The 19,583-nt window shown below is 48.0% G+C and overlaps 5 protein-coding genes across 5 annotated transcripts; 2 read left to right on the top strand and 3 right to left on the bottom strand.

Annotated features, from left to right (window-relative positions):
• Positions 1 to 4,554: 4,554 nt before the first annotated feature.
• On the top strand, positions 4,555 to 6,207 carry NCU09510 (phosphatidylinositol glycan class L). Its single transcript, XM_953412.3, has 2 exons — positions 4,555 to 5,106; positions 5,193 to 6,207. Exons 1-2 carry the CDS (start codon positions 4,884 to 4,886, stop codon positions 5,927 to 5,929), a joined length of 960 nt encoding a protein of 319 aa, XP_958505.2. The 5' UTR covers positions 4,555 to 4,883; the 3' UTR covers positions 5,930 to 6,207.
• A 45-nt stretch (positions 6,208 to 6,252) lies between these two features.
• Positions 6,253 to 8,558, bottom strand: NCU09511 (hypothetical protein; the record flags this gene model as incomplete). Its single annotated transcript, XM_953413.2, has 1 exon — positions 6,253 to 8,558. The coding sequence occupies exon 1, from the start codon at positions 8,551 to 8,553 to the stop codon at positions 6,253 to 6,255; it is 2,301 nt and encodes a 766-aa protein (XP_958506.2). The 5' UTR covers positions 8,554 to 8,558.
• A 414-nt stretch (positions 8,559 to 8,972) lies between these two features.
• NCU09512 (U6 small nuclear ribonucleoprotein) lies at positions 8,973 to 10,283 on the top strand. The gene is made up of 3 exons (XM_953414.2): positions 8,973 to 9,259; positions 9,370 to 9,462; positions 9,620 to 10,283. The coding sequence occupies exons 1-3, from the start codon at positions 9,137 to 9,139 to the stop codon at positions 9,695 to 9,697; spliced, it is 294 nt and encodes a 97-aa protein (XP_958507.2). The 5' UTR covers positions 8,973 to 9,136; the 3' UTR covers positions 9,698 to 10,283.
• Positions 10,276 to 13,196, bottom strand: NCU09513 (GTP-binding protein 1). The gene is made up of 2 exons (XM_953415.2): positions 11,036 to 13,196; positions 10,276 to 10,944 (listed from the first exon to the last, which is right to left on the bottom strand). Exons 1-2 carry the CDS (start codon positions 12,630 to 12,632, stop codon positions 10,589 to 10,591), a joined length of 1,953 nt encoding a protein of 650 aa, XP_958508.1. The 5' UTR covers positions 12,633 to 13,196; the 3' UTR covers positions 10,276 to 10,588.
• A 1,388-nt stretch (positions 13,197 to 14,584) lies between these two features.
• Positions 14,585 to 17,743, bottom strand: NCU09514 (hypothetical protein). Its single transcript, XM_953416.2, has 2 exons — positions 17,582 to 17,743; positions 14,585 to 17,467 (listed from the first exon to the last, which is right to left on the bottom strand). Exon 2 carries the CDS (start codon positions 16,958 to 16,960, stop codon positions 15,263 to 15,265), a length of 1,698 nt encoding a protein of 565 aa, XP_958509.1. The 5' UTR covers positions 16,961 to 17,467; positions 17,582 to 17,743; the 3' UTR covers positions 14,585 to 15,262.
• Positions 17,744 to 19,583: the final 1,840 nt, after the last annotated feature.

The following is a 19,583-nucleotide window of genomic DNA, read 5'->3' as shown; positions in this document are numbered from 1 at the left end:
AATCTGGTGCTGTTGTATATACTGCTTTCGGGGTATAAATTGTATAAGAGTAAGATAGGTATACCCTTCTTTAAAGTTAATTTATTGGGAGGGTATCCTGGAAAATTTAAAGTTTGTAGATATTCTAGAGTAAATTGTAAGTCCCGGGTATTGTCTTCCGGTATATTAATAGAGTTTATAGAGTTATAGTTTATATTTTCGCCTTATATATAGGATAGAATCTATTTATTTACTTCCTTAATAGAATTATTACGGGTATAAAGAACGGCCTTGTTAGTAAAGATAGTATTATTTATAAGTATAGTAGTAAGAAGGGAAGTAGGGTAAATCCGGGCTAGAAAGTCTTCTTCTATAGTAGTAACGAACGTAGTTAGGAACGGTTGAGTTTATTTGGATTTATAGTAAGTAGAGTTATAAAATAGATCTTATAATTATTATATAAATATACGGGTTTAAATAGTAGCCCTTTAAATATATATATTCTCTATAAGGTACAAGACTTTAATATTTTACTAGATTGGAGAGTATTTTAAATAGAGAGAAACTACTTTTGAATGTGTGCCCTGCTTCTTTATAGGCAGAATTTGTATAAAGTCCTTACTAAAAATAGCCGGAATGCTACCGAATTGGATACCCTTACGTTTTAGAAGGTTTTGTAAAGTACGATCAACGGCTTCTATACACCCCCGGTCTTATATAGGAACTTCGTTCTAAATAATTAAGGAAGTCCGTTGTAGTAACTAGTGTAGGTTGGTATTCTTCTTAATATTATATACTTGCGGGGTGGAAATATTTAGAAGGATTTTGAATTGGGAGTATACAGTCCGCCCGCCGTTAAGTAAGAATATTGTAATGCCTGAAAACGCTACGTATAGTATTACTTTATTTTAAGTATAAAAGTATATATATAATCTACGGTATAAGAACGTTTTTCTAGTGCCTCCCGGTCCCTATATAAAGAAAAGTATACTTTTAGGGGTATTCTCTATAATAATAATAATTTTGTTAAAGACTACGGCCTACTTAGTATTAAACTTGGATTGAACGTTATTAGAAAGTATTTATTATTTATTCGAATTGTATTATAATTCTTGCTGTAAAAGGGAGTTTCTATCTATTTGCTCCTATACAAATATTAGCTTAGGGAGACCTAAATTAGAAAGAGATTTATTTAATTAAGTAAGGTATTAACTAATAAGGTATAAATTGTAATCGATATATAGGTTCTTTAAATCGGGTAGGATGTTTACTATTCTTATAACTCTACGGGGTAAATTATTATAGAAAAGGTCTACAAATTTATCCTAAATAGCTTTTGGATCCGTTATAGAATTACTATTTATTAAATATATAACGAATAAATACCGTAATTACTGCCTAGTCTACTATATACCCGCTTCTTCGAATAATACTTCCTACCGAGAATCATCCTCTAAGAACCTTTACTTTAAATAAGCCTCCCTAAAGGTATTATATATTATACTATTTATAGTATATAAGTTCTAAAAGGAGTAAGGCCCGGGTACGTTTATTAATAGTAAATATAAGAAATACTGTTCGCTAGTAATAGGAGGGATATAATAAATCTAGCCGATAGTAATACCCTTTTAACGTAGCCGCTATATACGAATATCCTCCTTCTAAACGTACTTAGAGGGGAAATCTATATATAGAACGTTACGATTCAGGCCGTTAGGATGTACTATATTATATTTAAAGAAGGATTTAAATATAGTTTGTACGGCCCGCTTGGCCCATTAGGCTATTTGATTTAGATTTAAGCTAGTATATAAAGTAATAATCGGATTATCTTTTAAGTAGATAAGGAGTAGTATAACGGTTGGATATTCCTCGTATAATAATTATTCTATAATATATATAAGTGCTTTTATAGGATTAATATATTATATAAATATATACTATTTCACTTTATTCGGCTCCGCAAGCTCTAGAGTAGTCCGATTAGTACTTTTGTAAATATATTTATAGATATACTTTACGGTATCTATAGTAGAGCAAACCTCTATATTAATATAATACTAATACTTTAAAATTAAGTACGGATTATATAGTATAATTATATTATTGTATATAGGAATATCCCGGCTATTAGACCTTTTTATAATGTAAATACTATTATTGCGGCGTTTATAAGAAAGGTAACCGGTATATTTAATAGTAGTTTACTTAGTATACGGCTTAGGGTAGCGCTTTCTATACTACGGGATACCTCTCCTATCTTTCTTACTCGTAACTATATACAAAGTATTTAGGTTATCCGTACTATAAAGATTGTAAATTATAAAGGTCTTTAGTAGTTCTATAAGCCGCCCGTCCGGGTCTTCCTTAGGTAGTAGAAATTCTATTCGGATAATGTAATCTATTACTTACAATTTTAAATAAGCCTACTAGGACTTTATATCCAAGAATACCAATATATACTAATATAGAAGGCTACGTTTCTAGAATTCTAAAGTCTATATAATACTTGTATATATATTGAAAAGACCGTCCTTTATTTCCTTTATCAGTGCGTTCGCCTTCAAATTGAATATTCGGCTTACAATATCCGGGCGCTCTATATAATTGAGACTATTCAGTTTAATTTATACTTCCGGCTAGTATAAGTTTATAGTTATTATAATAAAGAACGTTAGTTTATTAAATTTATGGGTAATAATTATAGAGTTCTAATAATATTTGGTTTAGTAATAGGTATTATTAGTATAATTTGCGGGAAGGATAACTCTCTGGCCGATATTTGAGGTAGTACGGCTATCAATTTCTTAGGTATCTACAATATAAATCTAATCTGTTAAATATTGGTACAATTCTACTCGGATTTTAGTCTAGTAGTACCGGAACCAATCTAATTTATTCTAATCGTTTACAGTATATACGTTTATTAACTATTACTAAAATAAATATTTAAATAGAAAGGGGATATCCTCTTAGCCTATGCGCGGGAATAAACAGTACCGATACTACTTATTCCACTTTATTCGAAGGTCTTTACGTAGATTGTAAACCGTCTTTCTTAGTATAAAGTGGAAGCCGTAGTCCCTATAAGGAAATATTAATGGGTATACTAAAGGAAAGTATATACTATAGGTTACTAGAATGTATTAAAACCGGTTAGAACTACGTTTATTAAATATAATAAACCGTACGGAGCTAATTGTACCGTCCTCCCGTACCCTATCCTATTTATTAAATATATTAGGGAGGATTATAATTATTTTATTAATTATAGGAAGGTTTTTACGCCTCCAATTAATACCTTACTAAACTACTAACTATAAATATATTTATATATTTATTTCAATTTAAACGTTATTTATCTAATAAATATTTAAACGCTCTTTAATAGTATTATACTATTCTACGTATAGATTGTTATAATATAGAAAAGAGGTAAAATCCGCTACGAATTTAAAATTTAAGTCCGTAAAGGCTTGTAAGCGATAGCTAATTTGAATTTACGTAGTATCCAGGATTATTAGGTTATAGATATATAATTAGGTATATTTAGGAAATTAGCCCGGTCTAGATTGTAAAGGACTATAATAGTAGTATAAAGCGCCTTATATTTAGAAGTCTTTAGGCCTGTTACTACTATTGTACGGTTTCTTAGTATATTGTATAAATATAAAAGTAAAGGTATTATTATAGTGCCGTAGTTTATTTTAGAAGTTTTAGGCCTGTTGATTGTTACCTTTTAGTAACGAATATAAGAAAGTAGGTAGCGGTTTCTATAGTTCTAAATTAATATCTTCCTATATATAGTAGCTACTAAATTTGGGATTTTTTATAGAAGTGCCCTTATTAGGGGTTAGTAGGAATTTAATAGCCGAAAAAGGGGTATACGGATAGTAAACCGTTTATTTAATTAATATTTCGTACTGTAAGATTTATATATAACGTTTATAGGGCCTAAATCGGCGTAAGGGGTGGCTTAAATACTATTAAGAGGGATCCAAATATTTGGTTCCCTTCGCTATAACCCCTATACATTTACTACAATTAAATTGGGTATTCCTTATACTACTGCTGCTCGGTCCGCTTTTACTTGAACTTTTTACCGCTCGGTCTGCTACTATATATATAAAGTCCTTACAATATCGGTATATAGAACGTATATTCTATAAGGCGTATTACGGGTACTAAAATAGAAGGTTGAAATAGATTTATTCTCGTAGTAAGTAGTATAATATAAAGTTTGGGAGTTATTTACAACTCTTTATAACCTCCCTTTAGTATACGAAGGAGGATTTATAGGGTTTGTAATAATTGTACGGGAATATCGAGGAGGTATATCGGAGGTTTGGCTGTTAATATTATTGATTAATTATACGAAAAGTATACGAAGGCGCGAAAAATAGGTGTATAGGAATGTACTAATAGAAAAAGCGTGAAATTTAAATAGTACTAATAATTCTTTTGCGGGCGAAAACCCTGGTTTCAGTCCGTGCGTTAGCAGACTGGTAGTGCGAGAACCTTTTACGTGGAGAGCGCCCGCGAAAGATACTAACACCCTACCCGGATTCTTAACCCGCCCAGCTGCTGTAAGTATATAGAGAAGTCCGTTAACGTCCACTTGTGCTGGAGAACAGTACAGGCACCTGATAGTATCCATTGTACATAACTGACCCGGGCCCGGGCCCGCCATCTCCCAAGTGGAAACGGGCCCGAGCGGGACCTCGATAAAATAAAGATATCCCCGCCCTGCTTGCCTCACATCCACACCACGAATAGCGCCCAAGCTTCAGGGGATCACCCGCTGCCACCACTCACCACCGCGTCATGACGCTACGACCCCAACTTCTTCCGGCCATCATCCGAGTCCAACCAAGTCCCGGTCGCCAACAACAGCCAGCGCCGCCATGAACTGGCTAACAGCCCTCAGCCTGGCCGCCGTGGTGATCCCCTCGCTCTACATCTACACCGTCTCCATCGTCGCCACACGTTTCCCCGTCCTGCGCAACAAGCGCATATGCCTGCTGATTGCCCACCCGGACGATGAGGCCATGTTCTTTGCGCCGACCGTGCTGGCGCTCACGAGGCCGGAGACGGGCAACCATATCAAGATTCTGTGTTTGAGCAGCGGTAAGTGCTCCTATTCCGTCCATCCGACCTTTGCCCATCTTTTTCTGCCTTCCCACCAACAATTGCTAACCAGCCCCGAACAACAGGCGATGCCGAAGGCCTCGGTCCCACGCGCAAGCGCGAACTCGCCACTTCCGGCACTTACCTCGGCCTCCGCTCCCCCTCCGACGTCTTTGTGATCGACTCGCCCTTTTTCCCCGATAGCATGACTACATCCTGGGACCCCGAGCGCATTTCCCACTTGCTAGCCTCGGCTTTCGCTCCCGAACTCAAAGAGACCACCAACATCGCTTCTGCCAGCGCCTCGCGATCATCCAAGAACAAGGGAGGTGCTGGAAAGGCGGAAGTGAAGGCCACAATCGACACCATCATCACTTTCGACAAGCACGGAATCTCGGGACATCCAAATCACATTTCCCTCTACCATGGCGCTAGGTTGTTTGTGAGTCAGTTGTTGGCTGCTACGGCCGGGAAGAACAAGGAAAAGGGGCAGGGGCAGGTGGATCTTTACACACTTCCCACGCTCTCTCTGCCGCGCAAATATAGCGGGATCCTGGACGCCCTTCCTACACTGTTGGAATGGGCATGGTCAGCGGGTATCACGAAAAAGGACAAACACGAAAGGCCGGGCGGCTTGGTGTTTATGAACAACCTTATTCCTGGCGAGGGATGGGCGAGTGTGGACAAGGCGTGGGCGGCCATGACCAAGGCACATGTGAGCCAGATGAGGTGGTTCAGGTATGGGTGGATTGGCCTGAGTAGGTATATGTATGTGAATAGTTTGTTCAGGGAGGTTGTTCAGCCAGCTACGGCCGACAACTAAGATTCCTCAATGAGTGATGGGGATGAATGAGGATTGCTTTCTAATGTTGGTTAGGACGGAAAGATCGGAAACGGCGGCTATAGCCGAAGAGATGAGTATAGTTAACGGGGGAGGAAGCTCCTATGGAAAGAAAGCATCAGGGCGTCGGCAGTTTGGAAAAAACATGCGCTCTTCGGGTATCTATATTGGCAAAACACTTTTCCTCATCAAGTCGTAATCCCCCTCCAAATCCACCACAGCCAAGAGAAAATACCAATACTGCAACCAGCCCATGCGCCCTTGCTGTTCAGCCTCGGACACAGCCCGTCCAACCTCAAAACCACCTACGTCAACAACCTCAACACCATCTCTGCCCTCTTTCTCTCCAGCCTCTTCCCTTCTTCTTCGATACTCCTTCCCTTCCGTCTTACCTCACCCATCACACCTTGCTCCATCTGCCTTTGTTCCTCTTCCTTCTCCCTCCGTGCCATCTCATCCATCCCTAGTATCTCCTCCACCATCTGCTCCAAACCCTCCCTCTTCACCGCCCTCGGCCTCAACGTCTCCACCGTCTCGCCCGCCGCCCTCTGCAACTTCTCCGCCTTGAGAAGGTCCAAACTCTGTTCTCGCAGTCTATTGAACCCCCTCGCAGTCTCTGACCTCAAATCCATACTCACCACCGCCGCCTTGCGGACTTCGGTCCACCTCTTTTCCGCTCTGAACCCTTGCGGCGCTCCCACCCCGCGCTTAAAACGCACTACGCCCGTGGGAATCTCGTAGTGAATCGTATCGGGCAACAGGCCTGGGAAGGCATGGATGAGTTGCGGAATCAGACGGGTGGAGATGTCGTGGGAGGGGAAGATCTTGACCTTGGCCGTGGGTTTGTTGGGACCGGGGAGATGGACGGGGGATTTTATGCGCTTGAAGAGGAGGGAGGACCACTTGGCAAAGGTGTGGACGATGTAGTCTTTCCGGAGCAGGGTTTTCTCCCAGAGGAGGGTGTCGTGCGCTGGGGAGTGGCTGAAGGCTGCTTGGTCGAGAGCGTGCAAGGGGTAGAGGGATTGTAGCTCTTCCACTTGCTTGCGGTAGACAGGCTCGAGGTCGAGCATAATTTGTATGGCGCGCTCGATCTTGTTGTTTTTGATCAGCCATTCGACGTATATTTTGTATTGCGGGAAGCCGGGTGTGGCGTTGTAAGGAGGGGAGGTCATAGTGTCCCAGATTAGTTGAACTGCGTTGCGGTGTAGTCGGCGGCCGGGGATCGAAACGATCTTCCACTCTTTTGCCGCCCGAGGAGAGGTGTGAATGTAGGCCCATTCAAGCAGTTCGAACCAGACTGATGGGGGAATCGAAAGGCGGTACACGGCAGAAACGTGGTCGAGCATCTTGCACGCCATGGCTATCATGCCGTTCGACCCATAACAGGTGGCGATTGTCTGCAAAAGACGGGTGGTAGGAGCCATGGGCGAGCCAGGCAGAAAGTCTCGCCGCCCGCCGGTGATCTTCAAGTCGCCGGTTTCGATGGAGCCAGAGACATCAATCTTGTAGTTAAAGTATAGAACGGACTGTACGTCTTCCATTACCCCTGTCCTGGCGTAGGCGATGAGAGCAGCGCAGACGAACTCTTCTGACAGTAGATGTAACCGGTTTCGCGCGGTGCCAAAGACGAGATCGACGGGTGAAGTCCGCCGTAACATCCTCATCAGATAATCCACCTTGTGCTCTGCGCCAGGATTCTGCCCAAACCTGTCCAGCCGCTTGTTGGTCTTGTCAAAGTTCATCTGTCGCAGCTGAGACAAGTTGTCAGGCGTGAAGTACGGCAGAAACCGCTGCTCGGGAAAGAGGTTTACAGGCTTGACGCGGAAGTCATGCCGGTTGTGTTGGGTATACAACGGTTCCGTCAAGAACCGGGCCTTGAGAAATTCGGCATACAGGTCCGTCTGGCGCTCCCACATCTTTTCAGAGACGTTCATGTGGAACCAGATCTTGCGAGCCAAGAGGGGGTCCGAAATCGATCCGGCGCATCGCAGCAGGACTTTGTAGTCGGACAAAAGAAGGGGAGAACCCGAGCGGAATCGACGAAAGGCAGCTTCGTGAACTAGGGGGTAAAGGTCGGTGTTTCTTTTTCTGACGCCGTAATTATTGACCAGAGCCCCCAAAGGGGACCAATCGGCCATGGCTGGGTCGACCCATATGTCTCCTAACGGATCTTGGTCTTTGTGAACGGCTTCGACGGGGTCAACGGAGCGGAGAAGTTCGCTGAATGCTGTTGGTGGAAGTTGAAGGATCTCGAGTTTGTTCTCCTTGAAATAAGTGAGCATTTTGTGGGGTTGTCTGAAGGCCGCGGTGAAGCCGTCTATCCAAGGCGACCGTTTTGTCACAGGTGGCTTCTTTGCGACGACGGGTCTTGCGAGAAGGGTTCGGAGGAGGAGGAGCTCATCTTGCTCGAGGGGCTGTCGAGGTCCGTCAAGTTGGTGACCGAATCCATGGTGGGCAAAGTTGCCTGGGTATGGAATTGCTGAGATGGGTTTTGCTGTTTGGGTCGTAGAATGGGGGAGCTTCTGGAGCTTGTTGACGGCGGAGGCTAGTCGTCGAGATTTCGGAGAAGGAACTCGAACCCCACGACAGGAGAGAAGGGCAGCCATTGGGTTGCAAATTGGGGTTGACGGCGTTGTACACCACCCCCATTGGCGACTTTCGTCCGCAATTGAAGCTCGGCCGTGGTGTTGAAGGGGAGCTGAGTGCCCTGGTGGGCGTGCCTAGGTACTAACTGAAGTCGAGGTGTAAGTCAACCCCGCTAACTCAAAGAGGAGAAGTGCGATGGATCTCGCGATGCCCGCCTTTGCAAATCCGGGGAAGGCCTGTTGTCACTTTGGGCGCCTGTTCCTGCCAAGACCTTGCCCAGCCGAAGCTCTGGCATAAGCGTTTAAGAACCGGTCAAGCTTCCACTTCGGAAGCGGTCAGTGCGTCGGGCTGCTTCAGTTGCTCTTGGCATGCGACCAGCTGGCACTGACCTCAATTCGCACCGAAGCGAGCGCTTCCAATCGGGCAGGCATGGAAACCCCCCGCCGTCCGTCACTGGCACTGGACTCACTCATCATCGTTCCAGGGCGCTGCAGCTGAGGTCCCCGCCATCAACAACAGGAACACAACGCCAACTTCATTTTTTTTTCTCTCTCTTCACTCGTTATTTATTTTTGGCTCTTTTGATATCACACATCACACAAAATGGCCGACGCAGTAGAAGATGCCGGCTCTGTTTCCGAGCCCATGGACCTCGTCCGCCTTTTGCTTGACGAGGTTGTCTGCGTCAAGCTGAGAGGTGATCGGGAGCTCAAGGGCCGTCTGCACGTAAGTCCACTCTTATGTTTACATATCCCCTTTTCAGTCGTCACATCTTTCCCGTTACGCCTCACTCACCACCACCCGAACTCATTGCTAACTCGGATACTGTGATGTAGGCCTACGACTCCCATTGCAACCTTGTCCTCGGGGAAGTCGAAGAGACCATTTACGTCGTGGATGATGAAGATACCGAGGAGGATGACCTGAAGGTATGCCATCTTTTCACTTACCCACCGCCACTCTCTCGTCAAACCACCTCTCACCCCTTTCCCATTATACCCACCCTCCTTCCCCTTTCCTTCTCATACCTCGTTTGTCTTTTTTGCTTTCCCTTTCCGTCACTCTCATATACTAACAAAAAGGCAGACCATCTCCCGCAAGTCCGAAATGCTCTTCGTTCGCGGCGATTCCGTCGTGCTCATCTCGCCCTTTACCCGTTCTTGAGAAGAGGCCGTGTATGTGGAGCGACCAGTTGACGAGCACGATTTCCGCCACCGCTACGGCATCAAACCCTTCTCCGGTGGCCCGCTTGGCCAGGACCGGTTGCCCATCGGCAGGTGGAACTTATTGCACGTGGCGGATGAGGCGCAGTTTTGGGAGGGGGTAGATAGGGAAGAGGAGGAGCATTTGGAAGAGAAGGGAAAGGAAACGGCAACGGCGGAGGGTTCTGGACAGTCAGCAGCCGAAGGTTTGTCTCAGTGGGAGTTGGACATGGGTCGTCGCTAAGCCTACCTACCTAGGTGGTGGCTACCTCAAGGTCGAGAGGGGCGGCGCTTACAAAGGAAACCGGTAACCAAGCTTCGGGAAGAGGATAGGAGAGAGATACAAGGAGAGAAGTTGGCTTGAGATGTGACTATCACCGTCATCACATCACGTTCATCGTTTGTCGTTAGAGCCGAAAGATAGATCACGGCACAGATATACCATTGTTATTCCCGGCCATGGAGCATTGATAGCCAGGCAATCTCCTTCCTCCTGAGGAGGCTGAAAAGGATCGCTCGTACAAAGAATACAGTACGTTGCTCAAGAATTTTCATATGTTCATTTGAGAATACCTGTAGGTCACTCATCTTCCACCGACACATACAAAAGCCATATCGTCCATGATACTACTACTACTACTACTCCTACTACTACTTGAATATCTGCAAGTAGTGGGTCACCACTAGTTCTGTACTGTGCCCTGACTGCGCCGCTCCGTATATGAGCCATCAAAACGAGGAGATGAGGCCATGCATCAAAGAAAGTATAAAGAAAAAAAGGTAACGCGGCCCCCAACTTGGGTCATCACAACATCATCTGCCCAACGCCAAATCAGCACCAGGTGCCAGGTCACTAAGCACCAACCTTCACCTCGTTACCGCCACCCTCATGTTTGACATCTTCAACGCCCGCAGCCACCTTATCACCCCCTTCACCTACATTAACCCCGCCCAACGGCCGTTCAGGATCATACCCCACACTCTTGACGATACCCAACCCCTTGGTTCTGCCTTCTCTGAAGAGAAGTCTGTCTCCCGGGACTAGGTATTCGGGTCTCTGGACAAACCGAAACGCGACGGTAGCCCGATCGCCGGTCCTGATAAACGGACGATCAACGTCGATGATGGCGCATGTCTGGGAGACGGGGCCGACATGAAGCATGGCCTGGTATTTGGTTTTGATGGTGGTTGCGTGGGAGAGGATGAGGACTAGTGCACGTTAGGATACATACAGAATTTTTTGAATGGCACCAAGGGGCAGAGGAAAGTAAAGACAAAAGGAAGCGCTGTGTTTACTTACCTTCAGCAATGAACTCCCGATACACCTTCGGCGGTCCACTTTCAGTCTTGGAGAGCACCACCATTCCCTTACGAACGTCCTTTCTCTTGACCCTCTTCAACGCGAAGCTGGCTGACTGTCCCGCGCTCGCCGCCGGGACGCCTATCCTCTTCCGCTCAATCGACCTGATGGCCGTGGTCGTGAACTTGCCCAAGCCATCCGGCCCCAGGTAAACCTCATCACCCGCATGGATGACCCCCGACTTGACGATTCCCGAGACGACCGTGCCGACGTGGGGGACGCTAAAAGTGTCATTGACATGAAACTCGAAAGGCGCGTCGGCGTCGTACCGTCCATGGTGCGGCAAGATGTTGAGGAACGAACGGACCAAGCTCAAGTTCTCGCCTGTTACATTGCTGACCTGGAAGATGGGGCAGATGCGCTGGGAGACGAACTGAGTGGCCGTGTTGATGCATTCCTCATGGTTCTTGATGAAAATGGGGATCTTCCTCGCACCAGGAGACTTCAAGATGCGGGTGATCTGGGTGATGGTCTGTTCCAGGATGTTAGGCGGGCAGATGTCGATCTTGGTAATGACCACCATTATTGGCACGTTCAGCGCCAAAGCAATACCAAGATGCTCTTTGGACATGCCTATTAGCCCGTTGTTGGCCGCTACCATTAGCAGGCAGTAATTTGGCGACGATGACAACAAGCCGAAGACGGTCGTCCTTAGATACCGTTCATGCCCAGCAAGATCGGTAAAAGTGATTACTTTTGCACTGCGCTTGCCTATTTCCTCCCACGAGAGCTTGCGACCGGGGGTGTCGGAAAGAATGGTCTGACCGTGCGAGTCGAAGCCCATGATTTCCATGCCGACGGAAGACGTACGACCGGTCTCAATCTCGTGCTTGTGTCGGAAAAGATTCACGCGTGCGCGACCGCGACCGTCGTCCAAGTCGCCCTTGACCAGAACACCCAGCATCGAGGATTTGCCAGCGTCGACATTGCCCACGACTGCTATTCGCGTTTCGATAACCTCCTCGGCTGCGGACGGGCGTCGACGGATCATCACCTTGCCGCTCACGTCGCCATCGCGGGTTGGGGTACCGTCGAGATCGCCGCCCAAATTCTTGGTTAGTAGCAGCTGGCAGTCAGCATCAATCTGGGCTGCGGCCTGCGATAACCTCTTGTATGCCACCTCCCAATCCTCCTTGGTCAACTTTAGGCTCTCGCCATGGTTCTCGAAGCCGATGTCGAAGACGGATTCGCCGTGTCCTTCGTCCAACCGCTCACCGACGATGTCGGCGAGTTTCTGGAGGGAGGCGTCATCGTCAGGGGCGGACAGCAGAAGGTCGCGGAGTCTTATTCGCGGACCGGGCTCGGAGAGGTTGAGGCTGTCGAGGATGTCGTCGAGCTCAGCATGATGTTCGACTTCGGGGGCGATTTTTGAGGATAATGTTGAGCTTGGGCCTGTCGCTGCTGATGTTGTCGCAGTCTGGCTCTGGGCAGCCTTGTTTGGGTAGCGCAATGCTTGCTGTCTCTCGACGTACTCGGCAAAGTCGCTAAGGGCAGCTTCGCCTTTTCGTCGTTCGTGCGGTGCCTGTTTTGATGCCATGGCTGCGGTCGGGAGGTGAGCGACAAGAGGGGTCAAGAACCAAGTGTTGAAAAGATCACAAGTAAGCTATGGAATATATCCTAAGAATCATTGGGCCAGAAACAGTTGGGACGAAAGGCAGTAGGTATTCAAGCTGATATTAGTTTGTAGGGACGTGGGAGACAGAGGTACCAGTAAACGGTGAGACGTTATTCTGGTCAGACAACGATAAGTAGGTACGTAAGTAAAGAGCTTCAAAGACACAAGTAGATGGAGTATATGTCAGATGCAAAACTAAACCTGATGTAAGAACAGAACGAATGGAGTATGGATCGATAGGTAGTAATGGCAAAGAAAAGGCTGAAGAGTGTGCCTTCTTGTATGCCTTGAAGTAGAAGCGAAGTTTCGGTGATGTTCTTCTCGCCGTCTGAGTCGAACCCGAATGGAAGCCAAGGTAGTATGTACCCAAGGTAAGTAAGGTATGGCATATGCGGGCGTCAGGATACTGTCGTCTAGCGGTCGAAGAGTCATCCAAATCAATTGATGCCCCTGCTGTTGGAAGATGCACACAGCACTGCAGTCGCCTTACCCACAATCGATGACGGTGACTAACCGCGGCGGCCAACTGGATTTCCCGCCATGCCAGCCGCTTATCGATAAGGTCCCCGCTTGGAGACGGGAGCTGAGGGGTGCCGGCTGGCAAAACCCGGCAAGACTGATCCACTGCTAAGAGAAAACGCCTCGGCTGGAGCCGGGCCTGGAGCTGCCTGGCCGTTGGTTTCTTGGCAAGGCATCCTTTGAAGTTTGAACCTCCAATCGGCCGGCAATTGCCGTTCAACATCACTGCAAGACCCCTAACTCTTGCTTGGGATGGCTTTATGCACCCCAGATTCGTGCGACGATAGCATCGCAGCGGCTCATTCTTCACTACTCGGTTTCATTGTTCGTAGACATTTCTCCCCTTTTTTTTTTTTTTTTTCAATTTTCTTCTTGATTGTGGGAGAATGGATAATGGGAAGCAGCGGCACATGGATTTGGCATGGCCTCCAGAGGGACTCACAGGTGGAGGCCGTTGAAGCTGTCAAGAGTGCCACTTGAAGCCGAAAAGCAACTGTCAAACTGGCAAGAGCCTCTTCGAGCTGACTACACCGAAGGTTATCTGCTCTCTGCTCCTACCAGCCCCTCCGCGATGACTATGACAATGACCTCACTATAACGTCCATAACATCAGTCTTCCTCCATCCCTCTTTCCACCCGGAGCTATCCCCACAATGAACCCCGCGAAATCGTGGGAGACCGGTCCGCATTGACACTGGCAACAGCAGACTGTCGAGGTCCAGGTCAGTACTACTGTAGTGGCACTGCCACCGCCGGTCCCGGACGGAACTGGGGGTTCCCGCTTCCAAAATTGCGAGATCGGGAAGCTCTGTGCTCAGTGCTCCCAGGCGCACGAACGGAAGACCAGATGCTAATGTAGTATATTACGGTTTGTGGGGAAAGTTCAGGTCTTGATGACGAAATGGCGGATGCTTGTCTGGTCTTGTTCGCCAAGTAATGTTCTGAGAATGATTCCTGCGTGGGTGTACTGTGTAGAGGTATGTACGCGTGTCGTCGTCCACTGCAACAGTTCATGGAGAACAGGTCAATTGAGCTCCGATTACGGTGGCATTGTCTTTCGACCTCGGCCCCCGGTTCCACATCCGTCCACTCCAACCACTCCTCCACACTTCTCATCTCTTGGCTTGACATCCGACACAGGAGGCGAAGAGACTGCTGATGCTGATCGTGACATGGATGAAGCATTTGGTCGTCGGGCTGTTGAGTCACATTACCTATTGGCATCGTGACATCCTGGCGTCAAGCATGGGCTTGATAGAGGTATAGGATGTTGACGGACCTTGTGCGTTGGCACTCACAGCACCGATACCATGTTCACAGGTTAGGTCGCTTACAGGGAGAATGAAACAAGCAAACTGCAGTAATAAGTGTTTACATTTGTTCACTTTACGTTGACACTCTATAGTAGTACATGGCTTCATATGCTTCATGCTTTGTATCAAAGCTACTCGAATGCTCTTCATAGCCACTCGCGGGCAGCCCATTCAATTCATTTTGATCCCCGCTCTAAACGCCAGTAAATATGCCGCTGTGTTGAAGACAGCAATGCTGATAATGAATACACACAAAGTTAAACCCAAAAGAACTTTTTGACTTCCTATCCAGGCCCCAAATTTTCTTCACCTCCTCCCTCGTCTAATACCCAAAAGAAGAAAGAAGAAAAGAAAAGAAGTAGAAATAAAACATGCTAAACCAAAACTTCCTGCCAGTTGCCAACTCGGTGAGTGCGTAATGTCACCTCCGCAACCTTCCTAAACCGATGCCTGTGCAAGGGGGGGTATAATGTTGAAACCACGTATAAACAAAAGAAAAGAAAAAGAAATAAAAAAGAAGAAGAAGAATCATGCGAGAGAATCGCTCGAGGCCGAAGCGGGCACCCGCCCACAGTTCAGACTCGCAAAAGTCGTGAACCAACAGCCCAAAAACCAATCAAACCCCACCTCAACCCTCACTTCAATCTGCACTCTGAACTTGCCCTTGCCCTTTCGGTAGTTACCCAACCAGCGGCCAAAAGGCTTTTGCATCAGGGCTCTTCACCTCCTCTGCATCTCAGCCGATCCCCTCCTGCTAGAGACGGCGCTCGACCTTCCACTTCCAGCTGCACTGCCCAGCCCGCTAGGCAACATAAGCGTGTCACTCTCCATCACCCCGTCCATCGACTCACCAGCCATCATCAGCTCCGAGTAGGCTGGCGGGCTTTCGGGCACGTCCTGGTAAATGGGCGGCGCCTCGTTATCCCACGAGATACCAATGCCTCCGCGCTCCGTAAGAATAGAAGAGAAGTGCATCCTGAGAATCCTGCCTACGCCGGTATGCGTGACCAAGTTGGGCTTACCCACCGGCGCCCACTCCTGGCTGACCACCATCTCGACCATTAGCTGGTGTGACACCTCGTGCGTCGTGGACGTGCCGGGCGCGGTCCATCGCGTGTCGCACACTGCGGGGGAGGCATGGGATTTGGAGATGAAGTAGTCGAGTTCGAGCTCAATGTGCGAATCGGTAGCCGAAGAGTAGGATGATTTCCAACCAGAGAAAATGGTCTTCTCGCCGATGATGCGGGTCTCGGTTCTCGGCAGGCCCTTTGGTTGCTGAGGCTGGCCATCACTGCCCTCTGCCGGGGTGGGCGGGACAGGAAGCTTGGGGGCGTGCTTCTCGCATGCTGGCGCCAGGGACTTGGAGATCTCCTCGAGCCTCCACGTCAACTTTTTGAGCTTCCAGTACTCCATCGTGCCGACCTTGGGGTTGAGCCTAGCGATCCCGTCCAGGCGGATCTGCAGCGTGTTGGTGCCCGTGGGGTGGATGTGGTGGGGGTAGTGCACGTTGGCCTTGATGTTGGTGGGAGGGAAGACGCGGATGCTGTGGTGAGGCACTTCAGAGGTGGCGAGGGATCGCTTGACGTCGAGGACCTTTTCGAGCTTGATGACTGGCTGCAAAGTGCCGTTAACCTTGGTCAGGGCCTCGGCCTTGAACTCGTAGGCGATGGAGGCCAGAGGGCCGTCCATGCTGGCTGGTAGGTGACCGTCAAGCAAAACGGAAAAAGGGAAGGAGTGCTGCCCCTTGGCAAGGACGAGAGGGTGGTCGAGGAACTGCCATTTCTTGAGCTCGGTGTACTGGTGGGTGCAATCGTGGCAGTGGTGAGTGAAAGGTCGTTTTTGTGTGACGTGGATCTGCAGTGTGGCATTGATGGACTCGACGTCCAGCAGGTCGTGGTCGTCCTTGATGTTGAGAAAGATTTGGCCGGAGACGAGCGCGCCCGTGGATGATTCTGGGTCATTGTAGAGCACGATTGGAGGCGACTCGAGCTTCCAGTCGAGAGAGGCGGGCGTGTTGGCGTGCACATCTTTGTTGGAACGGCCGAAGTGCATGCCCGGGAAGGATATCCTGTGGTGGTGATGGTCCTTTTCTTTGTGGTGATGGTGGTGGTGGTCCTTGGCGCTAACGACCTCTTTGCTCGTGTTAGTGCTAGACGCTGTGCTGGTGGTGTGTGCGCTATCCGAAGAATCGCTGGACCTTAGCAGAGGAGACATGGATCGTGGTGGCGTCGTGTTGCTGCTGTCTTCTTCTTCGCTCGAGGCGAACGCAACTCGTTCTGTGATTCCGTGACCAACGCGAGCAGCGCCCGTCGGACTCTCGCGCCTTCGGGAAGTCTTGCCGGATTTTGTAAAGGTCGAGACCTGGAACTCAAGCGTGTTGGCCGACGACCTCAGGAAATCGACAACTCGGTGTGGCATGGCTGGTGTTGCTTACCCCTGCCAATGCGGGGGAAGGTGCGCTGTAAGTCGGGTCCTGTCTTGGGCGATGGGATTCGCTGCGAGAAGACACTCGAAGGGTCGGTCGGCTGATGTTGCGTCCCGCGAATGCTACCTTTTCCTTTGTTTCTTTCGATCGTCACAAGATCTGTCGAATCTTTTTTACGTCCAATTGTGTATGCCGTGGGTACGCCAGCCTTTCCCAATCCAGCTTGGTGTTGGTGCACTTCGAGTCTCCAATATCCACCAAACCAAAAACCAAAAAAAAAATTGCAGCAACAGTGCCCTGCTTTGTTGGCGTTGATGGGGGGTTCTGGAAAAACTCCAGGAATCTGAATAATGCAATGACGTCGTTTCAATGTGGAAGGACGAAGTGTCTGTTCGTTGTGCTGGCCTTGACTGACTCGAGTAGCTGAGATTGGAGAAGTGTTCGTTGAGGGTGAGATATATGGTGTCTTTTAAGAGCTGGAAGGTGAAATTGACGTAACACTAGAAAGTGTCCAAGTCAGTATGGCGCCACATGGAAATCCAATGACATACTCAGATCGAATGTCGAGGGAATCTCCGGTTGTACCAGATCAGCAATATAAGTAGAGTACGTACCTTGCGCAGAGACAGGTGCAAACACGAGAATGAAGAGGGTGAGTGCCAAATGGGACGATGGTGACTAAGGCATAGGGGTATATAAGAGGAGAAGACCAAATGATAACTGATCACAACAGGCAAGGCCAGGAACAAACGACATAGGGATCAAGAGGTTATAAAAGGTATGTGGATCCAGGGCAGTATTGGATGCTCCGTCAAGAGCATTTCCATCGAGTAATTATGTGTCATGTCACAAGGACCACGAAAAGAACCACAAGGATCTGCCAGGATCTGGGCCCAACCACGGGCATGCTAACGCACAACAAGGCCGCCCTGGTTTGTGGCTCCATTTTCTCTTTGTTTCCTTCTTCCTCGGTCGCTTTCAGTTTGTTCCTTGTTGCCAAAGTCACTTGTACCTGCGGTACATGCCTCTCAACTAGTACGCAGTCTGGGCTCTCCGCGGCATCTGCTACCGGACAACGGAACCCCACCGGAGCCATGGACCGTGTAGTGTAAGAACATGTATGTTACCTTACCATGAACGGTACCTCTACTATGTACTTTTCATCCAAGCTTCACCCGCAATTTGTCATGGCGCAGGGAGCTTTGACGAAAAGGAATTTGGAATGTGTTTCGGCAAAGGGCTGTGATTTATGCTCCCGCTATTCCCGTCTTCATATTAACCGGGGGATTACAGTAAGCCGGATCTTTTTTCAGGTGTCAAGGGCAGTTCAAACATCATATAAGCTATGCATAGGTACTTAGTACTTTAGATTTCAAACTGTCCAAGGGACCAGTTGCTAAGTTACCATACCGTGACAGCAATGCGCTAACATGAAAAATTGAAAATTTCACACGATGCCTTGGTTGTGGAGCGGCGACAAGAGGTCACCTCTATTCATTCCTTCAACAACTGCACCTCGATCCACAATGTGCAACTGACTCCGGCCCGCCATCCAGAATTAGAGGTACAGTCCAGTACTAGGTAGTTTGTTTGTTAGTTCGAGACCTCGTGTCAACTTTCCTATGCGTTTTCATGGCTAACTATGTAATGCATAATCTTGCTATAGATACGGCATCTCTAACATTCAAAATACTAAATCAAATCCAGCTGATGCCTATGAATTAGTCAGTATAAGCTTTTGGAGTATTCGGAATAGGTTTCGTCTGGTGCAGTGCGCTATACATATCGCACTGCCAGGAGTGTTTTAGTGTACCAAGCTAACAGACCAACCAATATCGGTCTGTACCTATCGCGGCGACTTCCTTCCCCCGATTTCAATCCGTCTTTCTCGCTACAACAGAGACTTTGGCAAGTACAAACCCAAGGACGTCCTGCTGACGAGTGCGACGCGGATCTGACCTGATCTGCTGTGCCCTTGGGTGATCTCCTGGCACAAAATAAAGTAAAGGGGTTCTTCCTTGCCGGTTCATGTTCTTCAATTGAGCTGTGACCCTCTTGAAACTTACAAAAGGTACACGTGTAAGCCCAACAATGACAGCAAGTCGTTGTTGCCCGACTGCTCAATTCTTTCTCCAGATTCCCCCCCCACCAACCAAAGCCGCTGAAAGCCCTGGCGCGGATGCCCTGGGAAAGTGGCGCTAACAGGTGCCCTGGGTGCCCTGGGCCTCTAAGTTTTCGCCTCCAGAATATGGGATTTGCAGGCCGACCCGTACATCCGTTTTCTGTAGGAGGAGTCCTTGACGCGACACAACTGAAATTTCGAGCACCGGGGGCAAGCATTACGGTGGCACTCCGCTCAAGACTTTTCAGAACCTTGACGGCTGTACACGTACTCCGGCAGGTAAGGTAGGTATCAAGTACCTCTACCTATGTAGTAGAGGTCTCCCCCTGCCTTGTGCGGGCAGCCAACAGCTTTCGGTTTTTGACAAATTCCACAGATTCAGTCTCAATGGAACTTCCATCAGGTAGCCTATAGGTACATAGAGATACGTACCCCCCATGGAAATTCAGTGCTCTTTCGTTTCGATGAGGTGTTTCGACCGAAAGACGCGACAA

This window comes from Neurospora crassa, linkage group III, assembly GCF_000182925.2.
Source record: "Neurospora crassa OR74A linkage group III, whole genome shotgun sequence".
Lineage (NCBI taxonomy): Eukaryota > Fungi > Ascomycota > Sordariomycetes > Sordariales > Sordariaceae > Neurospora > Neurospora crassa.
This window is presented reverse-complemented; position numbering and strand designations above follow the sequence as displayed.

What these genes read in the sequence shown, in the direction of transcription:
- NCU09512 (XM_953414.2), top strand. Translation starts at nt 9,137, where the DNA reads ATGGCCGACGCAGTAGAAGATGCCGGCTCTGTTTCCGAGCCCATGGAC. An exon ending in AGCTCAAGGGCCGTCTGCAC is followed by an intron (nt 9,260 to 9,369) that starts GTAAGTCCACTC and finishes ACTGTGATGTAG; the next exon opens with GCCTACGACTCCCATTGCAA. An exon ending in CCGAGGAGGATGACCTGAAG is followed by an intron (nt 9,463 to 9,619) that starts GTATGCCATCTT and finishes ACAAAAAGGCAG; the next exon opens with ACCATCTCCCGCAAGTCCGA.
- NCU09514 (XM_953416.2), bottom strand. Translation starts at nt 16,960, where the DNA reads ATGCCACACCGAGTTGTCGATTTCCTGAGGTCGTCGGCCAACACGCTT.
- NCU09513 (XM_953415.2), bottom strand. Translation starts at nt 12,632, where the DNA reads ATGGCATCAAAACAGGCACCGCACGAACGACGAAAAGGCGAAGCTGCC. An exon ending in TCGGGAGTTCATTGCTGAAG is followed by an intron (nt 10,945 to 11,035) that starts GTAAGTAAACAC and finishes AACGTGCACTAG; the next exon opens with TCCTCATCCTCTCCCACGCA.
- NCU09510 (XM_953412.3), top strand. Translation starts at nt 4,884, where the DNA reads ATGAACTGGCTAACAGCCCTCAGCCTGGCCGCCGTGGTGATCCCCTCG. An exon ending in GATTCTGTGTTTGAGCAGCG is followed by an intron (nt 5,107 to 5,192) that starts GTAAGTGCTCCT and finishes CCCGAACAACAG; the next exon opens with GCGATGCCGAAGGCCTCGGT.